This window comes from Pithys albifrons, chromosome 9, assembly GCF_047495875.1.
Source record: "Pithys albifrons albifrons isolate INPA30051 chromosome 9, PitAlb_v1, whole genome shotgun sequence".
Lineage (NCBI taxonomy): Eukaryota > Metazoa > Chordata > Aves > Passeriformes > Thamnophilidae > Pithys > Pithys albifrons.
The window spans coordinates 19,960,422-19,982,510 of NC_092466.1; the positions used below are offsets into that span (position 1 = coordinate 19,960,422).

The following is a 22,089-nucleotide window of genomic DNA, read 5'->3' on the forward strand; positions in this document are numbered from 1 at the left end:
AACCTGCTATTTTTCTATCCTTAGTAATTTAAGTCTTTCCACTACCAGTAAGCATGTAAAAGCTGGAGCAAAGTGTGTATTCCCAAGACAGGATGGCCGACATGCCAAATAATGCAAGCAGTAAAGGGTATGTTACTGCCTTGCTGCAAACAGCTGGACTCTTACACATTCAGGAATGTGAGAAAATTTTTCTCTTTTTTAGTTCTCCCCTAGGTTTCTCTGTGTGAGTCTCTCTCCACCACAGGGTCATTTCAAGCAGTAGGACTGTGTTTAATCGTATACAGACACCGGTACTTCCTTCATCAAAGAGTATACAAAAAAGCAATCCCCCAGAGGCAGGTAGGCACATACACAAAATAACTTCACAGGCAGGCATCCTAAGACTTCCCAAATGCTGCCTATCACCCTCTGCTGGCATGGGGACTCCTGGCATCTGTTATGTTCCCATCAGACCCAAGTGAGCTGCCTTTGACCATTTTGATTCAGAGGGTGCTTTCTTTATTGGCTTCTGGGGTTAAACAAGTACAGCAATTCCCTGCTTTGTGTGGGCAATGGTTGTTAAGGCAACTGGGAGGAATTCCTTGGCACCAGCAGTAGCCCAAGAAAGGAATGAGCAGAAAAATGCTCAGCCAGAGTCAGCAGCAGCGCAGAGGCAGTGCAAGCCAAAGGGATGTGCTCTGCTGTGTCTATGTTAGTGCCTCACCCTCTCTCTCCCACAGCAGGCAGACCCCAGGCAACAAAGATGCTCCGAAAAGCAAAGTCAACACACCCTTCACTAACCTTTTGCAAACCTCTGGGTGGAGTCCCAACAACACTTGCTGTACCCACTGATACTAGGGCTTGACCTGCTGAACTACAGAGGGACTGAGGGGAATCAAGCCTTGAGTTTTTACTCTATTGCTCCTTCTGTGATTGAACATCCCTCACAACATACAGATATGAATTTTCTCTTATGATACTTGGGTCATAGCTGCTGCAGTAATAAAGGTAACTTCAAAAATTAAGCTGTGCTAGTGATTTTCTAATGGAAATAAACCTCTTTTGGGGTCATTTTCACTGTGAAATATGGTTCAGAGGTACAAAAGGAAATGGCAGGGTGAGTGGTGAGCTGTCACGTAAGTAAGTACAATGTTTCTTAGGCTTTAGTGATGTTATTTTTGCATTACAGATGCTCTCCTTGCTCAAAACCACTGCCTTCACCATCTGACCCTTTGCCCCACCCAGCTCACACCTCATTCATAAACAGACAATAACTTTGTTTGGATTGGTTTGCTGACAAATTTACACAGTTCTCCCATTTAGAGATCTGATTTCAGATGATGAGGAGCTGATTAGTAGATGGAAGGCTTTTGCTCTTAAGAGTTATGAGGGCATTCAGCTGCTTGTATCCACTTCAGCAGGAAGAAAAGGAAGAAGAAATTAATAATAAAAGAAAAAAAGGAGCAACAGAAGGTTGTGCCTGGTCTCTGGGCTTGTTTATATTGTGGCTTAAAATCTGCAGGATGAAACTAGTGTAGTTTGCACAGTGAGTGTGTAAGCCTGTCAGCAAGCACAACAGCTTCTAGGGCAAGATATTGCTGTAAGACACTGGAAGGTAGGGCCAAGCGCTGTTAGTAATGGGTGTAGACCTGAGCCTTGTAAGGGATAATGTTCATACCTGGAAAGCATAGTGCTATGGTGTTTGGTGATTTCTTTTATGCATAAAAAGTAAGTCTGCAGTTTGCTGAACTGAGTCCTTGTCAGACCTACAGTTCTACATGGTACTGCTTACAGACTGGATTGGAGAAAGGTATCCATTTGGTAGCCTGGTAGCAGAAGACCTCCTCCTGTGTGGTCCAAGGAGTATGCTCTTCTTTCTTAAAATTTAAGTTATCATGTTATATGATTATTGTAATATTGCTTTGCACAACAGTATACCTCTGTGTTTGGTCTGGTTTTTCCTCAATTATTCCACTTCTTTTCCAAGTTCCTGGCTGAAAAAACAAACAAATGCATACTTTGGGATGAAGTTCCCAATGGACTGTGCTGTTTTTGTTAGGCTTGAAAAGGTTTTCTTTGAAGTGAAAGCCATGAGGTGAAATTGCTGAGCAGTTGAGAACCTGGTTTCCATATGCTTTCATGTTCAAAGCAGTCAGCTCATGTCCTGAAACTCTGCAGCATAGGGCCAGACTTCACAATTCCATAGTTGGAAAAGGGGGCTGCCTTTGCATCCCAGAAGACTTTAGTCATCCTCAATCCAAATTAGAGCATCCTTTAGGCTGCTGTCATTCAAGCTAGAACAGAATACCCAGAGTTTAATGGGTAGCAAAATCTTCTTGAAGTAATGTCAGTCATATGCCATTCTAAGGCTATTGGTGCCTCTTTGTTATACCTTAAATATTTTTGCAATTTGAAAAAGGTTGAGCAAAATCCTGTTTTGTGATTTTTATTATGACTTCCCTTGCTCTGGCTTAGGATGTATCAGAGGCAACTCCAACTGGCTCAAGCTTATGAAGTCCCAAGGGTGAAGTCAAGGAAAGCTAAGTATACTAGTACTTGCTGCATTTTATCTAGCTGAAAATTGATTTGGATTAAATGGCTTAAAAATACACAAACCAAACCTCATTATGGTCCAAAATGTTCTTCTGCTGGAGGTTGCTTCCCACTCTTTCTGGCTGATAGCTATGCTGGACGTATCAGTAGGAGCAGGGACTCTCTGAAAGCCTAGAGGGGGCCTGTGGATGAGGCTAGAGAAAGAGTCACTGTGCAGACACTCTCTGGGGGTCTGTACCAGTGGCATGATTGATCCTCCTGTAAGTAGCTGGGAGATGTCTGTATTTTGAGAGGTACTACAGTACAGGCAAACACAATCTTTGAGGCAAATTCTAACCACCTTTATATTATATTGAGCAAAGACAGTCTTGTTAGTGCACTTGGAGTTAGCTTTCCAAAATGGAGAAATACCTGAGATGCAACTATGGCCTCTGGCCTCGGGGGCAGTGGTAAGGTAAGACAGTTGGGCTTTTTCTAAAGTTTTGCACGTTCCTGAGGGTAATCACTGGGCTATATGGGAAGGTTGTCCCATGCATTGCTTACTGGTGCTGTAAAAGCTGTTTTTGCCTCTCTAGTACACAGTAGTAAAGTCCATGAATCCCAGATAGGCTCATTCACATATGCAGCATGAATTTTAAGGAAGGGACAAGAAGTACAACAAAGACAGAACTGTTCATGTTTACAGCCGCTCAGTTTAACTGTATTTGTGCAAACATAAGGGGTATTGGAATCTAATCTCTGCCTCCTGTTTCACTGGCCTGCAAGTGCTGACTGCTCTGGTCTGTATTCAAAATGTGCAGCCCTGCTCTGAGTCTTGCTGCAGGTTTCAGGCTCTCCAGACCTTTCCTACACCATCCATGTGGGTCTGTAAATGTGAGAGGGCACAAAGCTCCTACCTAGCAAGGGTTAAGATACAGTTTTGGGGGAACATTTCCATCAGGGCAGCTTTCCATTGAAAATAAATAAATAAACTGTGCCATGGGTGGATTCTGACAGAAGTCTAGACAGGAAAATATTGCTACAACCATAAGATAATTCAGGTGATTTCACAAAAAACATTTCTCCAAATTAAAGCACTGAGGTATTCAGCTGTTTGGGTATTCTTCTTCTTTATTCTTTTAAAAAAGAAAACTTTCACACTTGGCTCCTAAGCCTTAACATGTCACAGCAAATGGTGCAAGCCCTGTGATCATTTTGCTGGGGAGGGCACTACTGAAAGTTGTTAGATTTATATGTGCTGGTCCTATGCTACGCTAGATGTGGTTTGTGGCTCAAACCATGGAAGTCTAGGTGTAGGATGGGGGGACCTCCTAAGACTCTGTACAATCTGATGCTTTATTGAGCTTCACTGTAAGGTGTAGGACATGGACGGTGTGGAGTGGGACTGGGTGTGTGGATTTATTTAGGATTTTTTGTGGTTGGCTTGTGGATTTTTAATAAGGTTTTTGAAGAAGGGGAGGTAGAGGAGAGTTTAAATTTCTAGAGTTCCTTTTTGCAGTGTTCCAGATTGGTAGACATAGCAAGAGTTGGTAATAATGACTGGCTTATTCTGTTGTAGCAGAATTTACCTAGTCTCAGTGGAGATTTAAGCTGAGAAATTACCCAGTTGTAATTTGCACGGTGTGTGTGCCAGAGGCCAAAATATTAGCAGGGAAGGGTGTGTGTTGGGAGAAGCAGTGGAAAATTACAATGAGTCAGCAAGGTTGAATGTAGGGCTCCTCACAAGGGAAGCCTCATTTATTAAGCAACTTGATCTCTCCCTGTGAGATCATATGTGAAAAACAGGTTGAGCCATGTCTGAGGGTGTTGCCCTGTGGAATTGATAGATAAAGATCCTTTATACCTGCGTGTGCCTAAGAGAGGGAGGCCAGTTACATTCTGCAGCTTCCAGAGGGAACAAGCCTCCAGAGAACAGTTATTCCATTTTTCCTGTGGTAAGTTTATTGAAAGGAACTTTTTGTTTCTTCCTCTTCTCCCTATGCCCTCCCCCTGCCTTCAAATCTCACATTCACTAACCATAAGGTATGATATATGTGGTTTTCTTCATCAACAGACTCGGGTATCACTACTAAGATTGCAATGGCATGGTGGAAGGCCTGGGTGAGTACAGGATATATTGACACTCAGAATTTTTTGGCACTGTGATAAGGTAACTTACAAGTTGCATCAGGCACTGTGTGGGAATTAAAAGTTTCCTTTAAAAATCAGCAAGACCTATTTACTCTTTTTCTGGCTATAAAATAGCATTCAGCACTTCAGAAACACTGAAGGAAGGCGTTAACATAATTGTTGGCTGTAAGAAGAGGAGCGGACTTCACCTGGCCCTTCAGTTGAGAGTGGTACAAGGGGATGTTTGTGTGCCTGTGTACATGGGGAGATGGTACCATGGAACAGCAAAGCTACACAGTTGAGATCTGCAAGCTGTGGGCTCCTTGTCTGCTCCCTTCTCTTGTGCCTGTGAGTTCAGAGCACTGGTCTGTCCCCATTTTGGTCCCCTGTTGTGCTGACAGCTTGTGGTCACAGAGAAAGATATGGTCAAGCCATAATGTCTTCTTTTGGTAGTTTTTAATATTGCAACAGTGTGTCCTTGAATACCCTGTCTGCTTGCTAGGAGCCAGAAATGCTGTGTATGTTCTCTTGTGGCTTTGAGAGGAATTGGCAGGATGGGGAGATGTTCATGGGGTGTGTTGAGGCAGCCTTCAGCGTCCGGCTCAAGCCAGGCAGCAGGTGCTCTGGTGATGTGCCCAGTTCTGCTGCTAACCAAGGCAGCTCTCCCATTAGTCTCTGTGGGAGGTCATGTTTTCCCCCCAGACCTCATACCCAGATAACTATAAGCCAAAGCCTAGAAGAGACCTGCTGGAGACATACAATGGAGGAGTACTGCTGGAGAAGTTTTCTTTTGCTGTCCCAACCCCTGCCCAACACCTCTGGCAGTAGTGCATGGGCTTTCTTTGGAATGCTTTTGGCTCGTTTGTGGAAAGACTTGTCCCAGAGTCCCCTCACTTCTTGTGAAGACAGCTTCATATTTAAGCAACGTGTGTAAGGGGAAAACCTGCACCAAGGCTCCAGTGCTGCTGCTCCTCTCCCAGCTGGGGCAGTGGCACTGGGAACTGAGCAGGAGGTGAGGGACCTCTCTACCACACGCCAACAAAGATACCTGGGAAGCACAGGAGAGCTGCCTTAGTACTACACTGCCTCCAGTGCAATACAGCCATCAAGGAGTGAGAAACCACTCCGCATGGACATGAACAGTTTTCAGGTTCTCAGAAACAATTTTGCAACGGAGGGGCAAGAACCAGGGAAAAAACAAACTAAACCCAAAGCACCTTCTGGAATAGGGATTATTACAAACTAATTCCTACTTTCCTTCAGTAGGGTTCAGATAGCAAACTTTCCTAATCTCAAAATATATAATGATTTTTTTTTCCCCCAGAAAGATTAAAGTTGTAGGCTTTCTTTCTGCTGACTTCCCTCTGCCCTGCTATTTCCTTTTCGAAGTTTAATGTAATCAAATAGGTGTTTTTCCAAAGCTTAGCATAGCACTCATTTTAATTTTTCCCTTTCTGCTGATCTATTCCCCACTACCCCAATTTGGAAGTAATTTCTAAACTTAGAATGACAAAAGAAGGAGAAAAACCCTTGAAGACTCCAGTGATCTCTTACTAGTTGATGTTGTAGGGTATAGTGACGTGAGAAAAAAATGAGAGGCTTAAGGAAGAATGGGGAAAAATTGTTTTGGTTTTCTAAATCCTTCATAAAAAATACAGTTTGAAGGCAAAAAAGAATCAAAAACTGTGAAACTTTCTAGAAACTTTCTACTGAAAAAAAACCCAAAACATAACCCCAACTGACCCCAAATTCCAGCTTCTCAATAAACTATTGTTTAGTTTTGAAAAAAATTTGGTAGTAAAACTTTCAATTCTCCTTCCCTTCATTTATAGTTAAAACTTTTCATAGAATCAGGTGTAAGGTACACTGATTCTGCTGCTTTTGTGCCAATTACTCATATTTATATGAGAGTCACATAAATGCCTTGTGTAGTTTCAGTTAGGTAGTTTTAGGATCAATTCAACTGGAAAATAAGACCAAACTGAACAGGTTTTCTCTGAAAAGCTGATGTGATTGTACCTGTGCTGCAACAATTATGCACATGAAAAATGAGGTGTATCAGTGAGTCATGACTGTGCTACTTGACCCAGGAAGGGCCGTAATTGTTTATTGGAATTAGTACCAAAAAAGATCATTGTTTAACTTGTTTCCTCTGCCTCCAAATGAAAGCTCTGCCTTGCACTCCCTCTTTGATTGAGTCACCAGGCTTGGGTCCAGAATGTTGGGAATTTTTTTCACATGTTCTTGCATGTAGCTAGAGAGGATTGACCATCTTTTTGAGAGCAAAATCAGATTGATGAGCGTAACCTGCTTTCCAGGGAAGCTGTGATGGTGCTGGCTCTCTTAACAAAGGGCTAGAAAAGGAGCATTTGAAATGGTCCTTCCAGCTCAGCCAAACACTTCTAGACCAATGACAAACTGTTAGAGGTGGCAAAGCTACCTAGTCAGTCACTGCTTTTTCTGCAGTGACAGTTTCACTACAGCCTTAAACTTGCTGCTCAGTGATTATTTGAATTCAAAGCTTCATCTATCAAGAAGTTTCCTGTTGGCACCATCTGCTTCACAGCTGCTCTTTCTGCTCGGAGTAAGAAAGGAGTGGTAGTACAGGAGTCTGTGCTGGCTGTAAAGCAAATGTCTCCAAGTCTTGCTGATTGATAAATGTGCTGCCTCTCTCAACACTCATCATTGCCATTGCCTCTTGGTCCCTTGTCACTGCTCCTGGAGCTTGGTTGGCAAAGGGGCCAGCATGCAGAAGTGCCAGCTCTATCTACTGGTACTCTCTCACGGGAAATAAGAACAGAGGGGATTTGCATCACAGCAAGAGACTGGTGGGTGGCACTTGGTGGTCCACATTATGCAAATCAGGTGGGATGACCATAGTGATTCCTTCTGGTCTGTGAGTTCAGATGTTTATCTGACTGTGAAGCCACCCCCAATGAAAAATTCGGCAGGCCATACTGATACCATTAGTTCAATATTAACGCTATCTCTGAAGGTAAATTTGTGAGAATATAGTTGTTTCCAACTTAAATATTTTTGCTGGTGAGAAAGAGAAAATTGTCTATTTTTGGAAAGAAGTGGTGGGGACTCTTCATGCCTATCCACCCACATACTCCCCTGTTGATAGGACCAGCTTGTTAGAGATGTGACAATATGTATTCAAGTCAGTCCCTTGACTAACAGCTGTGTTGAATAAAAGTTCTTGTGTCTGAGTTTTGGTTGATGGCCCTGGTACCTTGTGGTAACTGGAATAAATCTCAGTGTGTCTTTCTGCCCTGAGACTCTAGCACTACAGACATCTTACGGTTCTGTCAGGAGGATTCTTGTGTAGTTGGCCCTTGGGACAGGGAACAACATCAAACCTGCACTCCTCCAGATGGATCTCTTTCTTCAAAGTAGTCTCTTAGCCCAAACCCTTCTAGTGGAGATTCTTCCTTCTGGAAACTAGCTGTGCAGAAGTGCAGCAGCAGCTACCTGGAAAAAAGGTCTGTGGCAGCAAGACTATTCCAGGAAATCAAAAATCTAAAAACTACCTTGCACCAAGCCACTGGGAAATGCAGTATGATGCAATAGCATACGTGCTGTGAAGCACTGTATTTGAAGGGTGAATAGGAAAGTCCAATCAATTACAGTCTGAGCTTTTTCTGCCAGACTGCCTGCACCTAATGACTCTTGCCACACTGTCAGCCATGCTCTGCACATCTTATTTCTGCCAGGAGCCAAAGGCTGATACAGACAGGTGGAGAAAGGAAACTTGTGTTCTCTTTAGAAAGAAATTTGTGTTTTCTTTTTGCTCTACTGAGAAACTTTGAAACAGTCTCTCCTATTTTCTGTGTCTTCCCCATGTATAGGCAATAAATAGCACTAATGCACTTTTCAAATACTTTTTCTTCAGCTGATGAAATACAGTGGTGAGAAGTCCTGTATTTTTCTTCTTTCAGAGTGAAGAAGAGGGCAGGTCTGTTGCAGGTGCTTTGCACTTTGACCCTGCACCTGATGCTCAGACTCTGTACAAGGCCATGAAAGGACTTGGTGAGTTGACTCCAACCACATATGTAAATTCAATATTCTGCTTGTAATTGCAAAGTTGAAAGCCATTCCTTAGGAAAATTGCATCCAGAGATATAATTTTTTAACGTGAAAAATTAAAATTAATATTTTCTCTGTATGTACTTAAACTTCTGCAAGAAGGCAATGAACTAGGCAAGGTTGTCTGAATATTCAGAATGGGATTTTGAACTAGTCCCAGCTTATTCTGTGACCTATGTTTATTACTTATTGTTGTTCTCCACAGGGACTGATGAACAAGCTATAATTGATGTCCTAACCAAGAGGAACAACATGCAGCGTCAAGAGATTGCCAAATCCTTCAAAGCCCAGTTTGGAAAGGTTCTTCCAAAACAAAGCCATATTCAATCACTGTTTTACTGCAGCCAGGATGTAGTAAATGGGTGTACAGTTCGTCCTGCAAGCATGATGAAAACAATATGCAGGTCTTCTGCAAATAAGTAGATTAAATCTATTTATAAGGCCTGAGATGAGTGTGTTGAATTAATTTTTCATCAGAAAAGCTTGGGTTTCTTCCAAAGATTTTAATTTTTTTATAAAATGCACTTTGACCAGAAACACTTTTTAAAAAAATCAATTTTTACATAAAGTGTAGCTTCCTACTGAGTTTGAAGCTGTAACAAAAATTGATACTTTAAGTAAAATTTTGAGTAAAATATTGTTTTGGTTTCGGGCCTATTTAAATGTCAAAGAAAGTTCAATTTAAAGATTTTCTTAATTACACTTGTTTCAAAATTCTGAAAATGAAAACAATCTGGGGTTATTCCTATGGCTCTCTTTGTTTCTTTAATAAAATATTACTTTCATTCGGTAAACTTTTCCACAAGCAAACTGTACTACTATCCCTACTCTGGAGTCTCCAATGACCCTTGCTGGAAAGGGGACTGCCACACAAGGGCCTCAGAAAGGGAAGCAAATATGGGGATGGTAAATATGGAACAGTAAATAAATAGAATGCTTGCATCTCACTAAAACAGTCATACCCTAGAAAGTCCCGTGTTATAGTGGTAGGAAAGTCTGAAGTGTACCCTCAAGCAAACTGTAAACTCTACAAATGTCCTGGGTGCAAGTTTATGAGGAAGCTTTGAGAATCAGCCCTTTCTGAAGCTACACCCAGGTTCAATTCAAGGCCTTAAGCTGACTGGTCTGTTCACTGAGTAAAGCAGAGTGGAGGAAGATTTGCTGCGGGATTAGTTAGTAACTGGGAGAAGCTTAAATACTGAGAAAAGAGGGTATGTGGAAGGACCTAGACAAATCCCATTTTGGGGCTTTTTTAATGAACTATCAACACAATACTGTCATTCAGCTTCATTACTTAGAATATGGGGATGGTCAGTAAAAAGATCCTGTGAGGCTGTTTATGTAACCATGTGATGCATATTTAACAGGATCTGATTGAAACCCTGAAGTCTGAACTGAGTGGCAACTTTGAGAGGCTCATTGTAGCTCTCATGTACTCCCCATTTAAATATGATGCCAAGGAGCTGTATGATGCCATGAAGGTAAGCAAACTGCATGCTGATATTTAAGTAGTAGCACAAATACAGTGCTAATTTCTTGTAATTGTGCTTATTAATGCAAGTGGTAATAAGTGGACTGTTATATGTTATTAGCAGTAGCTTTTGAGAAATAGTTAATTGTACTATTAATGCATATTCTGGGGGGAAAATGCTGCCTTATACTTATGGCTATAAAATAATTTCTGTACATGTGTGTCTCATAGTTTTGTTGTTGCCTTCCCAGGCTCTTGCTAAAGGTGGGAGTTCAATCCCTGGAGAGGCCATTCACTAAAAAGTTGGACTTGAAGGTCTTTGGGGCTCTCTTCCAACTCAAAATATTTTGTGATTCTAAATCACACACAAAACTGCTGCCATGATGCCCCATCTGAGCCATGAAACCTTTAAGAAATTAAGGAGAGGTGGTGCAACGGCCAGGCTGGGGTTGGCTGGTATCCTACCTATTGTTGCTGTGTCTTTACAAGTTTTGGATGCAGAGTAGTCATTTAAAATGGTATGAACATGGCCTGACTAGCCAAGCATTGGTCTCCCACATCCCTCTACTTCTGTCTGTCATCAAAGATCTGACTCCAGAAATGCATTGCAAAAGTGTAGTGTTACATAAAATCATTCTTTGTAAATTAGGCACCTCAGTAAAACAAACCATGTTCTAACCAAATGTTCTTTCTGGATCCCGCTGTCATCATGACGGTTCCTTAAAGCTCAGCACACAGCCTGACACTCTGCTGCCATCCAGCTCCTCCCTTGATCCTACTTTGCTAGCAATAAATCACACTCCATGTCTAGAAGCCTTTCTCCACCTTTATTTCTCCACTATGTTTTCTATTAAAGGGTGTGGGAACCAGTGAAGGTGTTATCATAGAGATCCTGGCATCTCGAACTAAAGCACAGATCAAAGAGATAATCAAGGCTTACAAAGAAGGTAAGTGCCTGGGGCTCAGATTTCTGTAGTCAGAGCAATGAGCCTGATTGCACAGCAGGAATGGTGTTACCAGCCAGCACTGTCAGCAGGAAATGGTTTTTTTTAAAAAAGCAAGATGCAACCTAACTCTGCTTTAGTCTGGCAAATAGAACAGGGATATGTTGAAAGAATTTGAAAATCCCTCTCTAGGTCTTCATCCAGCTACAGTAAAGGGTCAGCAAATCAGCAGTTTGGCCAGAAGCACTATTGTCAGAACACAAACAAAACTATAGCTGTGCACTTAGCTGCTTCTCCCCATTAAATAGGTGGGAATTTATTAAGTATATATTTGTAAATATTTTGTATCTTTGGTCCCTTCAACTACACTTCTAATATTAGCTCTGGATTTATTCCTTGGACATCAGGGGAGCTAGTGACTCAGATGGGTACAAACGCTGATCTGAGTATCCTTAAGGATGTGGTCTCAGCCCTGTTTTGTTCCCTAATGACCACTGTCAGGCTACTGTGTGTCCTAGGGCTACTGGTAATATCTTTACTATATCACCCAAATAACAAATCCTTCCCTTGTCCTTCTCTTTCCCTTGGGTAGAATACGGTTCTGATCTGGAAGAAGATATAAAATCGGAAACAAGTGGCTACTTAGAACAGATTCTGGTTTGCCTTCTTCAGGTAATGCTAGAGAAGAGAAATGAGAGTATAAAGATCACATTTTTCTCTTCCTTGTCTGAGAAGACATGCAATAGAAGAGCCAATACAGTCATGATCACCACATAAACTGCGGAGACAAACATGTCACTTGGACTGGATCTGTTTCAGTTTCCACGTGACTGAAGCAGGGAACCCTCCCTCCCTTAGCAGCAATAAGCGAGCTTGGAACTTTGAGTCAGCTCTGCTGCAGGGAGACACCTCACTTTTCCATATGTGTAAAGCCGCTGCACTCTACAAGGGTCTTAGAAAACAGCGCCCCTCCACTGATTCACCACTTTTTCAGGGTCTGTGCCCTCGACGCTGAGTGTATTCGGATGCATTTAGTTTATCACGTTTTCTGAATTTTCCTGCCTAGCAGCAGAATTACTGAGCAATTTTTTTACTGTGCTTCATATGACTGATTTCAGTGCCTTTCAGTGAAGGAATTAGCACTGGTCCTGTCTGAAACATTACTACTTGAGTACTCTGCAGAAATAGGTAGCTGAGAAGGATAATTGATCTTTGCCCAGAATGAATGCTGTGATCCTTATTTATGGAAGAATCTTTGAGACAAAATGGTTATCTTTTCTTTTTATAGGGTGAGAGGGACAATGCCACTCTCTATGTGGACACAGCCCTGGCACTGCAGGATGCAGAGGTAACTCTCAAATGCCTGTGATCAGATATGCCTGCAGATATGCTGCAGATATGCCTACATTCCCACCTTCTTGAAATTCAGAGTGCTTCAGTGGGCAACAGAGCCCTGGCCAGCAGAGGGTTCGCATCACAATACTGTGGGGTGGGGGGCTCTTCAAGTAAGCAACTTCAGGTTCTTCAATTTTGCCTGCACTGCTGAGCTTTGCCATCCAAAGAGGAATTATGAGATCTGGTCTTATGTTCAGCTGCTTTTAATATGTGAAGTATATGGGTATGTTGCAGTGGAGGGGGATAGAAAAGAGAAAAAACATTGTTGGCTGCTACAGCTGCTGCAGGAGGGGTAGAAAGAATGGAGATAGTGGCTGTTCCAATTTTTCTAGAAGACAGTCAAAAGTTTTCATAATCAACCATTCTAGGATACTCTAGTTCACAGTGTTTCGGGTTACTTCAAACCCCTTTACCCTACTGATGCCTTCAGCCAAACTCAGTTCCTTACCGGGTGCACACATAGAACATCTCGCTAATAATTGTGTGTTAAATTACAGACTCTCTATGCTGCTGGAGAGAAGATACGGGGCACTGATGAGATACAGTTCATCACCATCTTGTGCAAAAGGAGTGCCACACACTTGCTGAAAGGTACAGAGCAGAGTCCACAGTCCCAAGCTCTGAAATGAGAAATCCCTCTTGCCAAAAATAAGAGGCAGGGCTATAGATGGGAGGGATGGGTGGTTAGAAGTAAGTACTTGAGTCTGTTTTCTAATCCTTGGTCACTCAGTCACCAAAAGCTGCCAGCAGCTTTTATGGAAGATTACCAAGTTCTGCTGAAAATCAAGTCACTTAGATATCTTAAAGTCCTTTATGCAGTGTTGATAACTGGATAGTATAGTTGTTTTTATAAACACAAGACATGAATGATAGTCCCTTTCTAACCAAGCAGGAGCATGTGGTGGCCAAATGACCCCTTGAATGTGGGTTCCTTTGGTAAAAAAAAAATCCCTAAAAAATAGCTGGAAAATCACGGGGTGCAACCTGCATTTATGCCCCAGGTTATTCTGAGTGTATCGGGGCTACTGAGAGGGAAGACACCCACCCTGCTCCTCACTGTCCATGCAGCAGAGACCCGACCTTGTTATCTTAAGATTTTTGAGGCACAACAGATTTTGTTATGTTGACTTAATCTAAGAATATCAATTACTATGTAAATCAGCTGGATCTAAACTGATAAATTTAGCTGGTGATAAATTAGGTATGCCTGAGCTTTTTCAAGACGATGTCTTCTGAGGCTGTTTCTATGCCCTGGAAGCCAGCTCCCCCTTGTGTTTCGAATTCAGTCTCCCATGCTCACTTGAAAAATAAACAAACCAAAAAAAGTGGTCCCTATCTGTATCTGCCTTTAAAAACTGGATCTCATCTAGTTGTTATCATAATGTAACCAATCTTTGAGACATACTGTGGCACCAAACAGTTTTCCTCGGTGCTATGGCAGCCTGAAGCTCTTTGTCTTTAATATCTGAGTGTAATTGTTGCAGCCTTTTTCTTTTTTTTAATAGAAAGAGGAGGCCTGAGTTAAGAAGTTTCTATCCATCTGTCTATTCTGTATTCCCTTTCCCCAAAGTGTCTTGAGTGTTGATCTTGGATGCTGAGCAAAGTTCATTAAGGTGTCCATTGCATTACATAGCAGTTTTCCTTCTTAGTTAGTCTGAAAGGAAGGAATAAAACCAGATATTTATGTTTCTGAACGCTAGAGTATCCAGAGTGTATAAGGTGAAAAACTGATCTGTTGCTCAGCTTTTGTTAATATGGGAACTCAAATATCTTGGAATATGCACCTGTGTTTTGCTCATATATTCTCATTTTTTAAATTGTGGTTGAAATAATAAGTTTTCCTAAACTGTGTTGTCATCATTTTAAAGTCAATGGGCCATAAGCAGCATAGTCCTAGACTTAAGTTAGTTTTATTTTGGCTCCTGAAGCCAATGACATCACCAGCCACAAGGTCAAAGGTGTGCTTAACCTTCTGTTGTCTGCTTTGTTTCTATGTTTAATGACAGCAGTGAAGGGTCAGATTTCCAAATGAACCTGTGATGACTGAAATTGCATTTGCAAATGAAGGCAGGGAATTAAGAACCATGGATGGTTTGGGTTTTGTGAACATTGCCATCCATTTTTGTAGCTGACTTCTGATGTTGACTAAACCCTCCTAAAGCTGGTATGAATGTGGCCATTGCTTTAGCAGGATCTGTGTGTTCATATCGCCACACAAGCAATGCCTGTAAATATTGGGCACAAAATGCCTGGGAGGTTGTTTGGAAAAAATTTTTTTGTGTTTCAAACAGTGTTTGAAGAATACCAGAAACTGGCTGGTAAGAGCATAGAAGACTCTATCAAGAGTGAAACTCATGGTTCACTTGAGGATGCCATGCTGGCTATAGGTAAGAGTGACGATGTTTCCCTTCACTTTGTCGGAGTCTGCCACTGTTTCTCCTGTGGTATTTGACTGTTATGAGGTGGATCTACTGTATAAAGGTACCTGGTAGGAAGTAAAGGGTACCTCTTGGGTAAGATAAATTCAGATTTCAGAAGCACACTGAATTAAGGGAAAGCATGTTGAATCTCTGTCACCTGCTGCCCTGTACTGGCATTATCATTCATTCTTACTGAGCCTTTTTGTATGCCTAGTGAAGTGCACAAGGAATATCCGTTGCTACTTTGCAGAGAGGCTGTATCATGCTTTAAAGGTAAGGCTTTTCATCATAACACACCTGTTTTCATACTTGCCTTAACTTGTAACCTGGCTTTCACCAGTTCATACTAGAAGAGGTAAAGTTTTGGTGAAATCCAGCAAGCTTGGTACAATTCTTGCAAGAAATAGCAGAATCCCTTCAAATACCTTGGGTAGAAAATCTTTAAGTTTAAGATACCCTTTAAGCTTAAGAAACCAAAGGAATCTCGCTTTTCTGGTTTAAGAGTCTGCAAGGAGCCCAATCTCACTTTCTAGAACATAGACAAAACCTCTAAAGAAGCTTTTCTAGAGGATTGATTATGGTGAAGTTTTACCTTCCATTTTAATAAACTGGAACACAGTATTTTCTTTTTATGAAACAATTCTCTCAAGGACAGTATAAAATGAGTTCCAAATGGGGAGACATAAGGCATTTGCAGATTGTGCTCAACTGATATGTAAAACTGGTATGTAAAAGATGTCAGCTCTCCCAGTGTTTTGGAAAGATAACTCATTTGTTTTATTATAGATGTGATCTTAATTTTCCTGTGAGTGATTAAACAATATTGGTTGAAGTCAAACATTGCATGGGTGATGTTGCAGAAGGACAATGTGTATTCAGTGCCAATTTCCATATCTGTAGCCTGTGTTCTTTTGTATTTGACATGTACAAAACTTGTAGCACGCTTCCACAGTAGGTGTACAGTGTTGATGGTGGCCTCTGGGAGGAGCAAGAGGGTTGGCCCTCCAGAGAGAGATGGAGATGATCTGCAGAAGAAGTGATGTTTGAAAGCTGACTCCTCCTGTCCTGGACCAGTTTGCCCAGCTTATCCCTTGAACACCCACTAACATAACTGACTGATATATCTGTTATTCCAGGGGGTTGGCACAGATGATGGGACTCTGATAAGGGTGATCGTTTCTCGAAGTGAAGTTGACCTAAATCTTATAAAGCCTGAATTCAAGCGTATTGCAGGAAAGTCTCTCTCCAGCATGATTTTGGTAAGCAGAATCTTGATATTATGGTTCTTAGTCATTACAAGTATTCCTAACCTGTCCAGCACTGTGAGATACATCTATGATTGTTTGCAGTAACATTGTCATTTCTCCTGTCATCATGCTTCTCCTTCATTAGGCCTAGTAACAGATATCTCTTTGAGAGACATATATACTTGAAAGGTGAGTCAGATTGTCAGATTGTATGCTCTATAAGTGACTTGGACAAGGCAAACCCAAGAAGAGACTGCACCAAGTTTTTCAAGGACCACACTCTGTATCCATGGACTGCATGATCTCCTAGATGAACTTAAATTAAATGAGTCATTCCTGTTACACCTATCCCACACTGCTGTGCCATTTTCTTCTCTCTCTCTGCTAGCTTTAACTACCTCAGGCCAGTGATATAGAAGTCAAAACAGTGCTGGGGGTTTTTTGGTAATTTGTTGTTGTTGTTTGGGTTTTTTTAGCTGACTTACCCCATGTGAAAGCCTGGTCTATAGTGAGTTGAGATAAGTTTAGAAACTGAATCTTGTCAAAACTTATTGTAGCATTTGAATCTCAGTGAACTGAGAGAAAGTGCCTCCCCTCTTTGGGCGGAAATGCTGTTTTTCACCATTTGTCCTAAGGACTCTGGGATATTCCTCTCCCCCTGTGCAAATGGCACAGAAGCCCTATCCTTAGCAGTCCCCATGGGAAGTGATGGTTCTGTAATGAAAGCCCTTTCTTCTAATTGACACTGTCAGAGTCTGTCATGTTGATTAATGATCAGTCTTCAAGGATCTGTACAGCATATTCATCCCTTCTGAGAAGTGTAACTGGCTTTACACCTGTCATTACAAAACATTCAAGGGGAGCAATTTTTTTAATCTAGTGAATATTTTGTGTAGTGCTTCTAGAGAAAAATGACCATATTTGCAGCTTTTTAAAAAATGCCATGTGTCAGGGCTTGCTCTACTGCACTTTCCCTTTCTGTGAGAAGAGTTTCTACACAAATTCTCAGGGACATAAAATCTGAACACAACAGGCTTTGTTGCTCTCATTCATGCTGACTGTCTGTGCTGCTCTGTAGGGCAGAACCCTGATCAATTGTTCACCTGCATTCCAAAGGAAAGAATTGAATTTGATAAATGTTATTTCAGGTGGCAGCTACAAGCCTCATTTCTCCATTCACTTTTGATGGTGTGTCAGCTGGCAATAATTCTGCTGAAGTCTGGTTTGCTCTTTCCAAAGTCCTTTTCCTGTGTGGGCATATTCCACAGACTGACAAAGTCAGCACTTGGGGCATGCAGAGGAACTTCCATACTCACCTGTTTTTTAATTTTTTCTCCTATCAGGATGATACCAGTGGTGATTACAAGACAGCCTTGATGAATCTCTGTGGCAGTGACTAACTCCAGGAGGAAGATGTTGAAAAGGACACTGAGAAAAAATTAACAGCAAACAAGAGTCTGAAAATGGACATATAGAAAATCTTTCTATTGATCCAAGTGGGGAGAAAAAGAAGATCAAATTCATAGTGAAGATTTCCAAAGCTCTTTGAAAGATGTGGATGCTCATTACACATTAAATGCTATCCACTTCCCCGACAGTTTTTAAAACGACGAGGGGGAATGTTAAATTTTTATTTTCATTTTGTCCATTGAAATTTCTCTTCTCCCTTAATTCTTTGTGAAAGATGGCACTTTGACATGAAATTAAAGGTTCTTTTAAACCCTCTATAGCTGTTTCACAAGTCTGAACAACCCTAAAAATCTTAGGTGACCTGAAGCCCTGCTAACTTCACTAGAACAAGCAGATAGCATGTGGACCATTTGATGCTAGCAGTCTGGATCTGGAAGGAGTCCCAGATATTAATGAGGCTTTAGGGCATGGATCAGAATGCCAGAGGGGCTGGTTTAGCAGCCTTATCTGCATAACTTCAGGAGGGGTTCCCCAAGGAGCAGTGAACGGCAGAGCCAAGCTGGCTGTATGCATGTGAAAGTTGAATGTTGTGTGACTGCTTTCCTTCTTGCTTGTCTGTTGGCGAAGTTCAGGGCCTAACATCTATGTCAGACCATGGGGGAATCAAAACTGGGGTGGATGATGTGTTTTTAGTGAATATAGAATATCCTGCCCTTGGGAGCAGACCTGTTTCTGCTCCTGGTTTCACAGTAACTTCTCAGAAGTCTGTGTACAACCTCAGAAATTGCCTCCAGCCTCCATGACTGCACCTACCACTTGCTGAGTGAGGCCCCAAATGTGGACAGTGATACAGAGATAGAGGAAGAACAGGATGAAATGGTTTGAGAAGCTGGGGTCTGCCTTGACCACTGATTCTCTACACTTAAAGCAACTCATTTAAATGTGTAATTACCAAAAGGCATTGCGTTCAGTAAAGGAGCTTTTGTGATCAAGTGGTGAATTTATTGGCTGAGGAGTGTTTCCTTGCTTGAACTGCTCAAATTAGCATGAACCAGTGCAGTCAGAGTGGTAACTTAAAAGGTCTTGGGGAGTCCACACCACAGACCTGGGAGCTGGGCTTGGGGAATCAGCACACCTCTGGTGAACATAAAGAGGAAGAGGTTTCAATCCCTGTCCCTTCAAGTGCTTGTGTTTTCAGTGATATCCTGTTTCTCACCTGGACTAAAATCATTTGGAGACATGTCTCTAGACTGAACATCAAGGTCGGAGTTCCTTTCTCGGTTTTTGAGGGATGTGGGCTGGCTACAGGCACCAAAGGACAGGGAATTTGCATGTCCCTTCTGCTGGCCAAAAGCCCCACTTGATTTAGTCACTTGTTCTAATTGATACCGACGATCAGCCTTCCCTGGTTTTTTGGTGGGGGTTTTTTCCGAGGGTTGGGGGGTTTTTTTGAGCCGGCTGGTTTCCTCTCTAGGCATGCCAGGGTCGGGAGCAGGAGGCAGGGGCTGCGCTCCGGGACAGCCGTGCTTACACCTCCATCTGCTGGGGACGGGGCGGCAGGGGCGAGGAGCTGGCACAGTGGGGAGACATTTGCCCCCTTTGCCCCTTTGCTGTCCCTCCCGCCTGCCGCAGAGGATGCAGCGGGGAAGGCATGTGCTGTCCCCTTCGGGACTGCAGGTCAGGGGCTGCCACCTCGCAGCCCCCGGCACTGGCATCGCTAAGGGGCTCTGCAGGAATGCGCTCCTCTGGCCAGACTCGCGTAATGAGGTTGAAGTGAAGATGTGACCCATTCCCCTGTGTTTGGGATATTATGTTGGAAAGGCCAAAGGTGAATTTGTGGCTGCTTGAGAAGGGAGCAGGAATGGCTTACACGACTGCACCACAACACCTCCGTTCCCTGAAGCTGGACAGGCAACAAATGAGAAGCAACCCCAGATGTGAAGAGCCTAAAATTTGACAAGAAAAGCCTAATGAAAGCTCAGGTCTTCAAACATATTTTAATTCAGTTATCTGATGATTTCACTGAACATTTGTGGTTGTATCATCCCGAAGCTCCAGTGGTGGTAGTTGTTGTTATCAGGTTATTCAGGTCAGAGGTTGACTTTTGTTGGCCTGTGCTTAGAAATGGGTCAGGATTAGAGTTGTTTCACTGTGATTGTGATCCCAATTTATTAATAACAGCTTGGGAGATGTAAACTGAGTTGCCCATATGCTCACAGGAGATCAGTAGTAAAGCTGGAAAAGAGAAACAACCACGGGAAGCTGATTCTATCAGCGTAATTGCTGGGAAACAAAACAATTGTAAAACATCAATAAAGATTTAATTACATATTGATTGCTGCTAAAATGTTCCCTGGGTGAACAGGTGCTTTAATAAATCAGAATCAATTCCTAAGCTGTTCTAACCAGTGTTTTCTAAATGCAAATATTGACTTAGGGCCTTTCTATTCATTCACAGTATTATTAACATGATTTTATTGCACAAAAACCAAGATAAGAGCTCAGCAAGGAAAAGGTAACACAGGCAATGTAAAAATGCTCAGGACTTACGCAGGCCTTCTGCTGTCTATGTACCAGTCTTTCTCCCCATCCTGTGCTGCAGAAAGACCTGTGTACAGGGAGTTTCCAGGGACTACTAATGCCACCTTGCTGTCCCCCCCACCCCCAGTGGTTGCTCTGTGTCCTCAGATGCGGTGCACACACAGCAGGAGCTGTGCTATCTGTCAGCCTAGTGGGGTGTAGGTACTTTAACTCTCTTCTCCACTCACAACCAGGTGTACATAGGAATAGCTGTCTCCAACTACAAGCTCTGTTCTTGACGCCTAGAAAACTAAAAAACTACATTTCAGAGAAGATGCTATTGTATATATATCATATTTTTAACCCCCGTACCTTTCTATTCCAAGAGAAACCTGACCTTACATAGTGTTGCTTAATTCTCCCAGCATCCCAGTGCAGATGTGGCCTGAATCCCAGAGGGCCAACCACAGGATCTCCAGGCAGTGGCCAGCCACAGGAAAGCAAAGGCTCTGCTTCTTAAGAGGTATGTCATTACTGTGACTTCTGGAGAGAAGAGGAAAAAATTGGATGGGTTTGGCTTCACTTGCATTTCTATTTTGCAACAGTGTGGAGTACTTTTTGGATAAAATATATTTAAGTGTTCAAACTGTTCAAAATGCATTGTTTCTGTTGGGAAGTAGACAAAGAGTATAGCAAATATCTTAGCTGGGAAAGTGGGAGATCCCTTTACCATCTCCTCATGCTTAGGAAAGTTTTTTTAAGGGCAGGAAATAATCTCAGAAAGATGTTCAGTCTTCCTTTTTCCCTATGGTTTCCCCGGCAGTAACAGAGGCAACCCTGGCTGCTGTAAGCTGTTGAGCTGGTCCTGGGATGGGGCAGGTCAGGAGCCTTGCCTGAAGCACCAGAGCTGACATTGGAACATCTTGGAGGAAGCCCAGAAGCACTTCTTCTCTTTAAAGCAGAGAGTGGGTTTGCCAAAACACACAACAGCACAGTGTGTGGCCCTGGGGGAAAGGAGAGTGGGTCATGCCAATGTGGATAACCCCAGTGTTTGCTCTGGGGTGGGCTGGAGGGAGGGTCAAGGAGAGAATATCCTCATTGCTGGGCAGATGAGAGCCTTTCTAAGTGGAAACTGCTGATTGCTTTTTATTCTTAAATTAATAAATTAATGGTAGATTAGTGTTTTATTAATGTAACATGCCGCAGTGCCACAGGCATCCAGGTGGGATAATGGAGTCTCCTAGTGTCATGTCTTATTGCTTGGCTTTCTTGAAGCAGTCCACTTTGCTGGCAAGGAGGCCATATGATAATAAGTTGTGCACCTTCATCAGGGCTATTGGATGGAATCTCCCTTGCAGAGAACATAATAGCAAACCGTAAGATGCTAAGATGGTCTTGTGTCAAAGACCTGGCACATTTTCCTTCAATTCTGCATTGAACTCCAATGCCTGAGCTGACTCCAAAGACCCTTTAGTGGCTGGGATCAATATCTGCAGAATATCCCCATGCCTGGGATACTGCAGAAGCCAGAGATGTTTTGTTTGACACAGTGCAGTCAGCTCTTCTTCTCAGACCACATGTAAAGAAGGTCACTCCAATTCTCCACCACTTCCATTGTTGCAAACATTACTGCCCTTGTAAGTAGTTGTTGTTCAGTCATCTGGTGTCATCCATTTGAACCCAAAGGACTCCTCCCTGAGGTTCCAAGAAATTATCTGTAGTTTTTGTTGTTTACTAAAAACCCTTGTGTTAGGCTGTAGAAAAGAATTTGTACTTTGGGCTTTGTATCTGGCTCTCTTCCAAGAAGATGATAAAAACAGTCAGCCCTGGGAACCTGGGCTCCTCTCTCTTTGGTGGAAAGTATTATTTGTTCAAGCTGTGTTTCTGTTTCCCCAATATTCCTTCCTGTTACAGATCCTAATTAGCCATGTGCGTCAGCATCATGCCTTGGG

At 42.4% G+C, this 22,089-nt stretch overlaps 1 protein-coding gene across 1 annotated transcript; it reads left to right on the plus strand.

Annotated features, from left to right (window-relative positions):
- Positions 1 to 4,355: 4,355 nt before the first annotated feature.
- On the plus strand, positions 4,356 to 17,934 carry ANXA8L1 (annexin A8 like 1). The gene is made up of 13 exons (XM_071563380.1): positions 4,356 to 4,466; positions 4,586 to 4,632; positions 8,583 to 8,673; positions 8,936 to 9,030; positions 10,098 to 10,211; positions 11,058 to 11,148; positions 11,738 to 11,817; positions 12,434 to 12,493; positions 13,038 to 13,131; positions 14,832 to 14,927; positions 15,175 to 15,233; positions 16,097 to 16,219; positions 17,551 to 17,934. Exons 2-13 carry the CDS (start codon positions 4,612 to 4,614, stop codon positions 17,605 to 17,607), a joined length of 981 nt encoding a protein of 326 aa, XP_071419481.1. The 5' UTR covers positions 4,356 to 4,466; positions 4,586 to 4,611; the 3' UTR covers positions 17,608 to 17,934.
- The last annotated feature ends 4,155 nt before the right edge of the window (positions 17,935 to 22,089 follow it).

Excerpts from the sequence above, each read along its gene's own strand:
- ANXA8L1 (XM_071563380.1), top strand. The coding sequence starts at position 4,612 with ATGGCATGGTGGAAGGCCTGG. Across the intron at positions 4,633-8,582 it reads TGGCATGGTGGAAGGCCTGG|AGTGAAGAAGAGGGCAGGTC; the intron begins GTGAGTACAGGA and ends TTCTTCTTTCAG. Across the intron at positions 11,149-11,737 it reads AATCAAGGCTTACAAAGAAG|AATACGGTTCTGATCTGGAA; the intron begins GTAAGTGCCTGG and ends TCCCTTGGGTAG.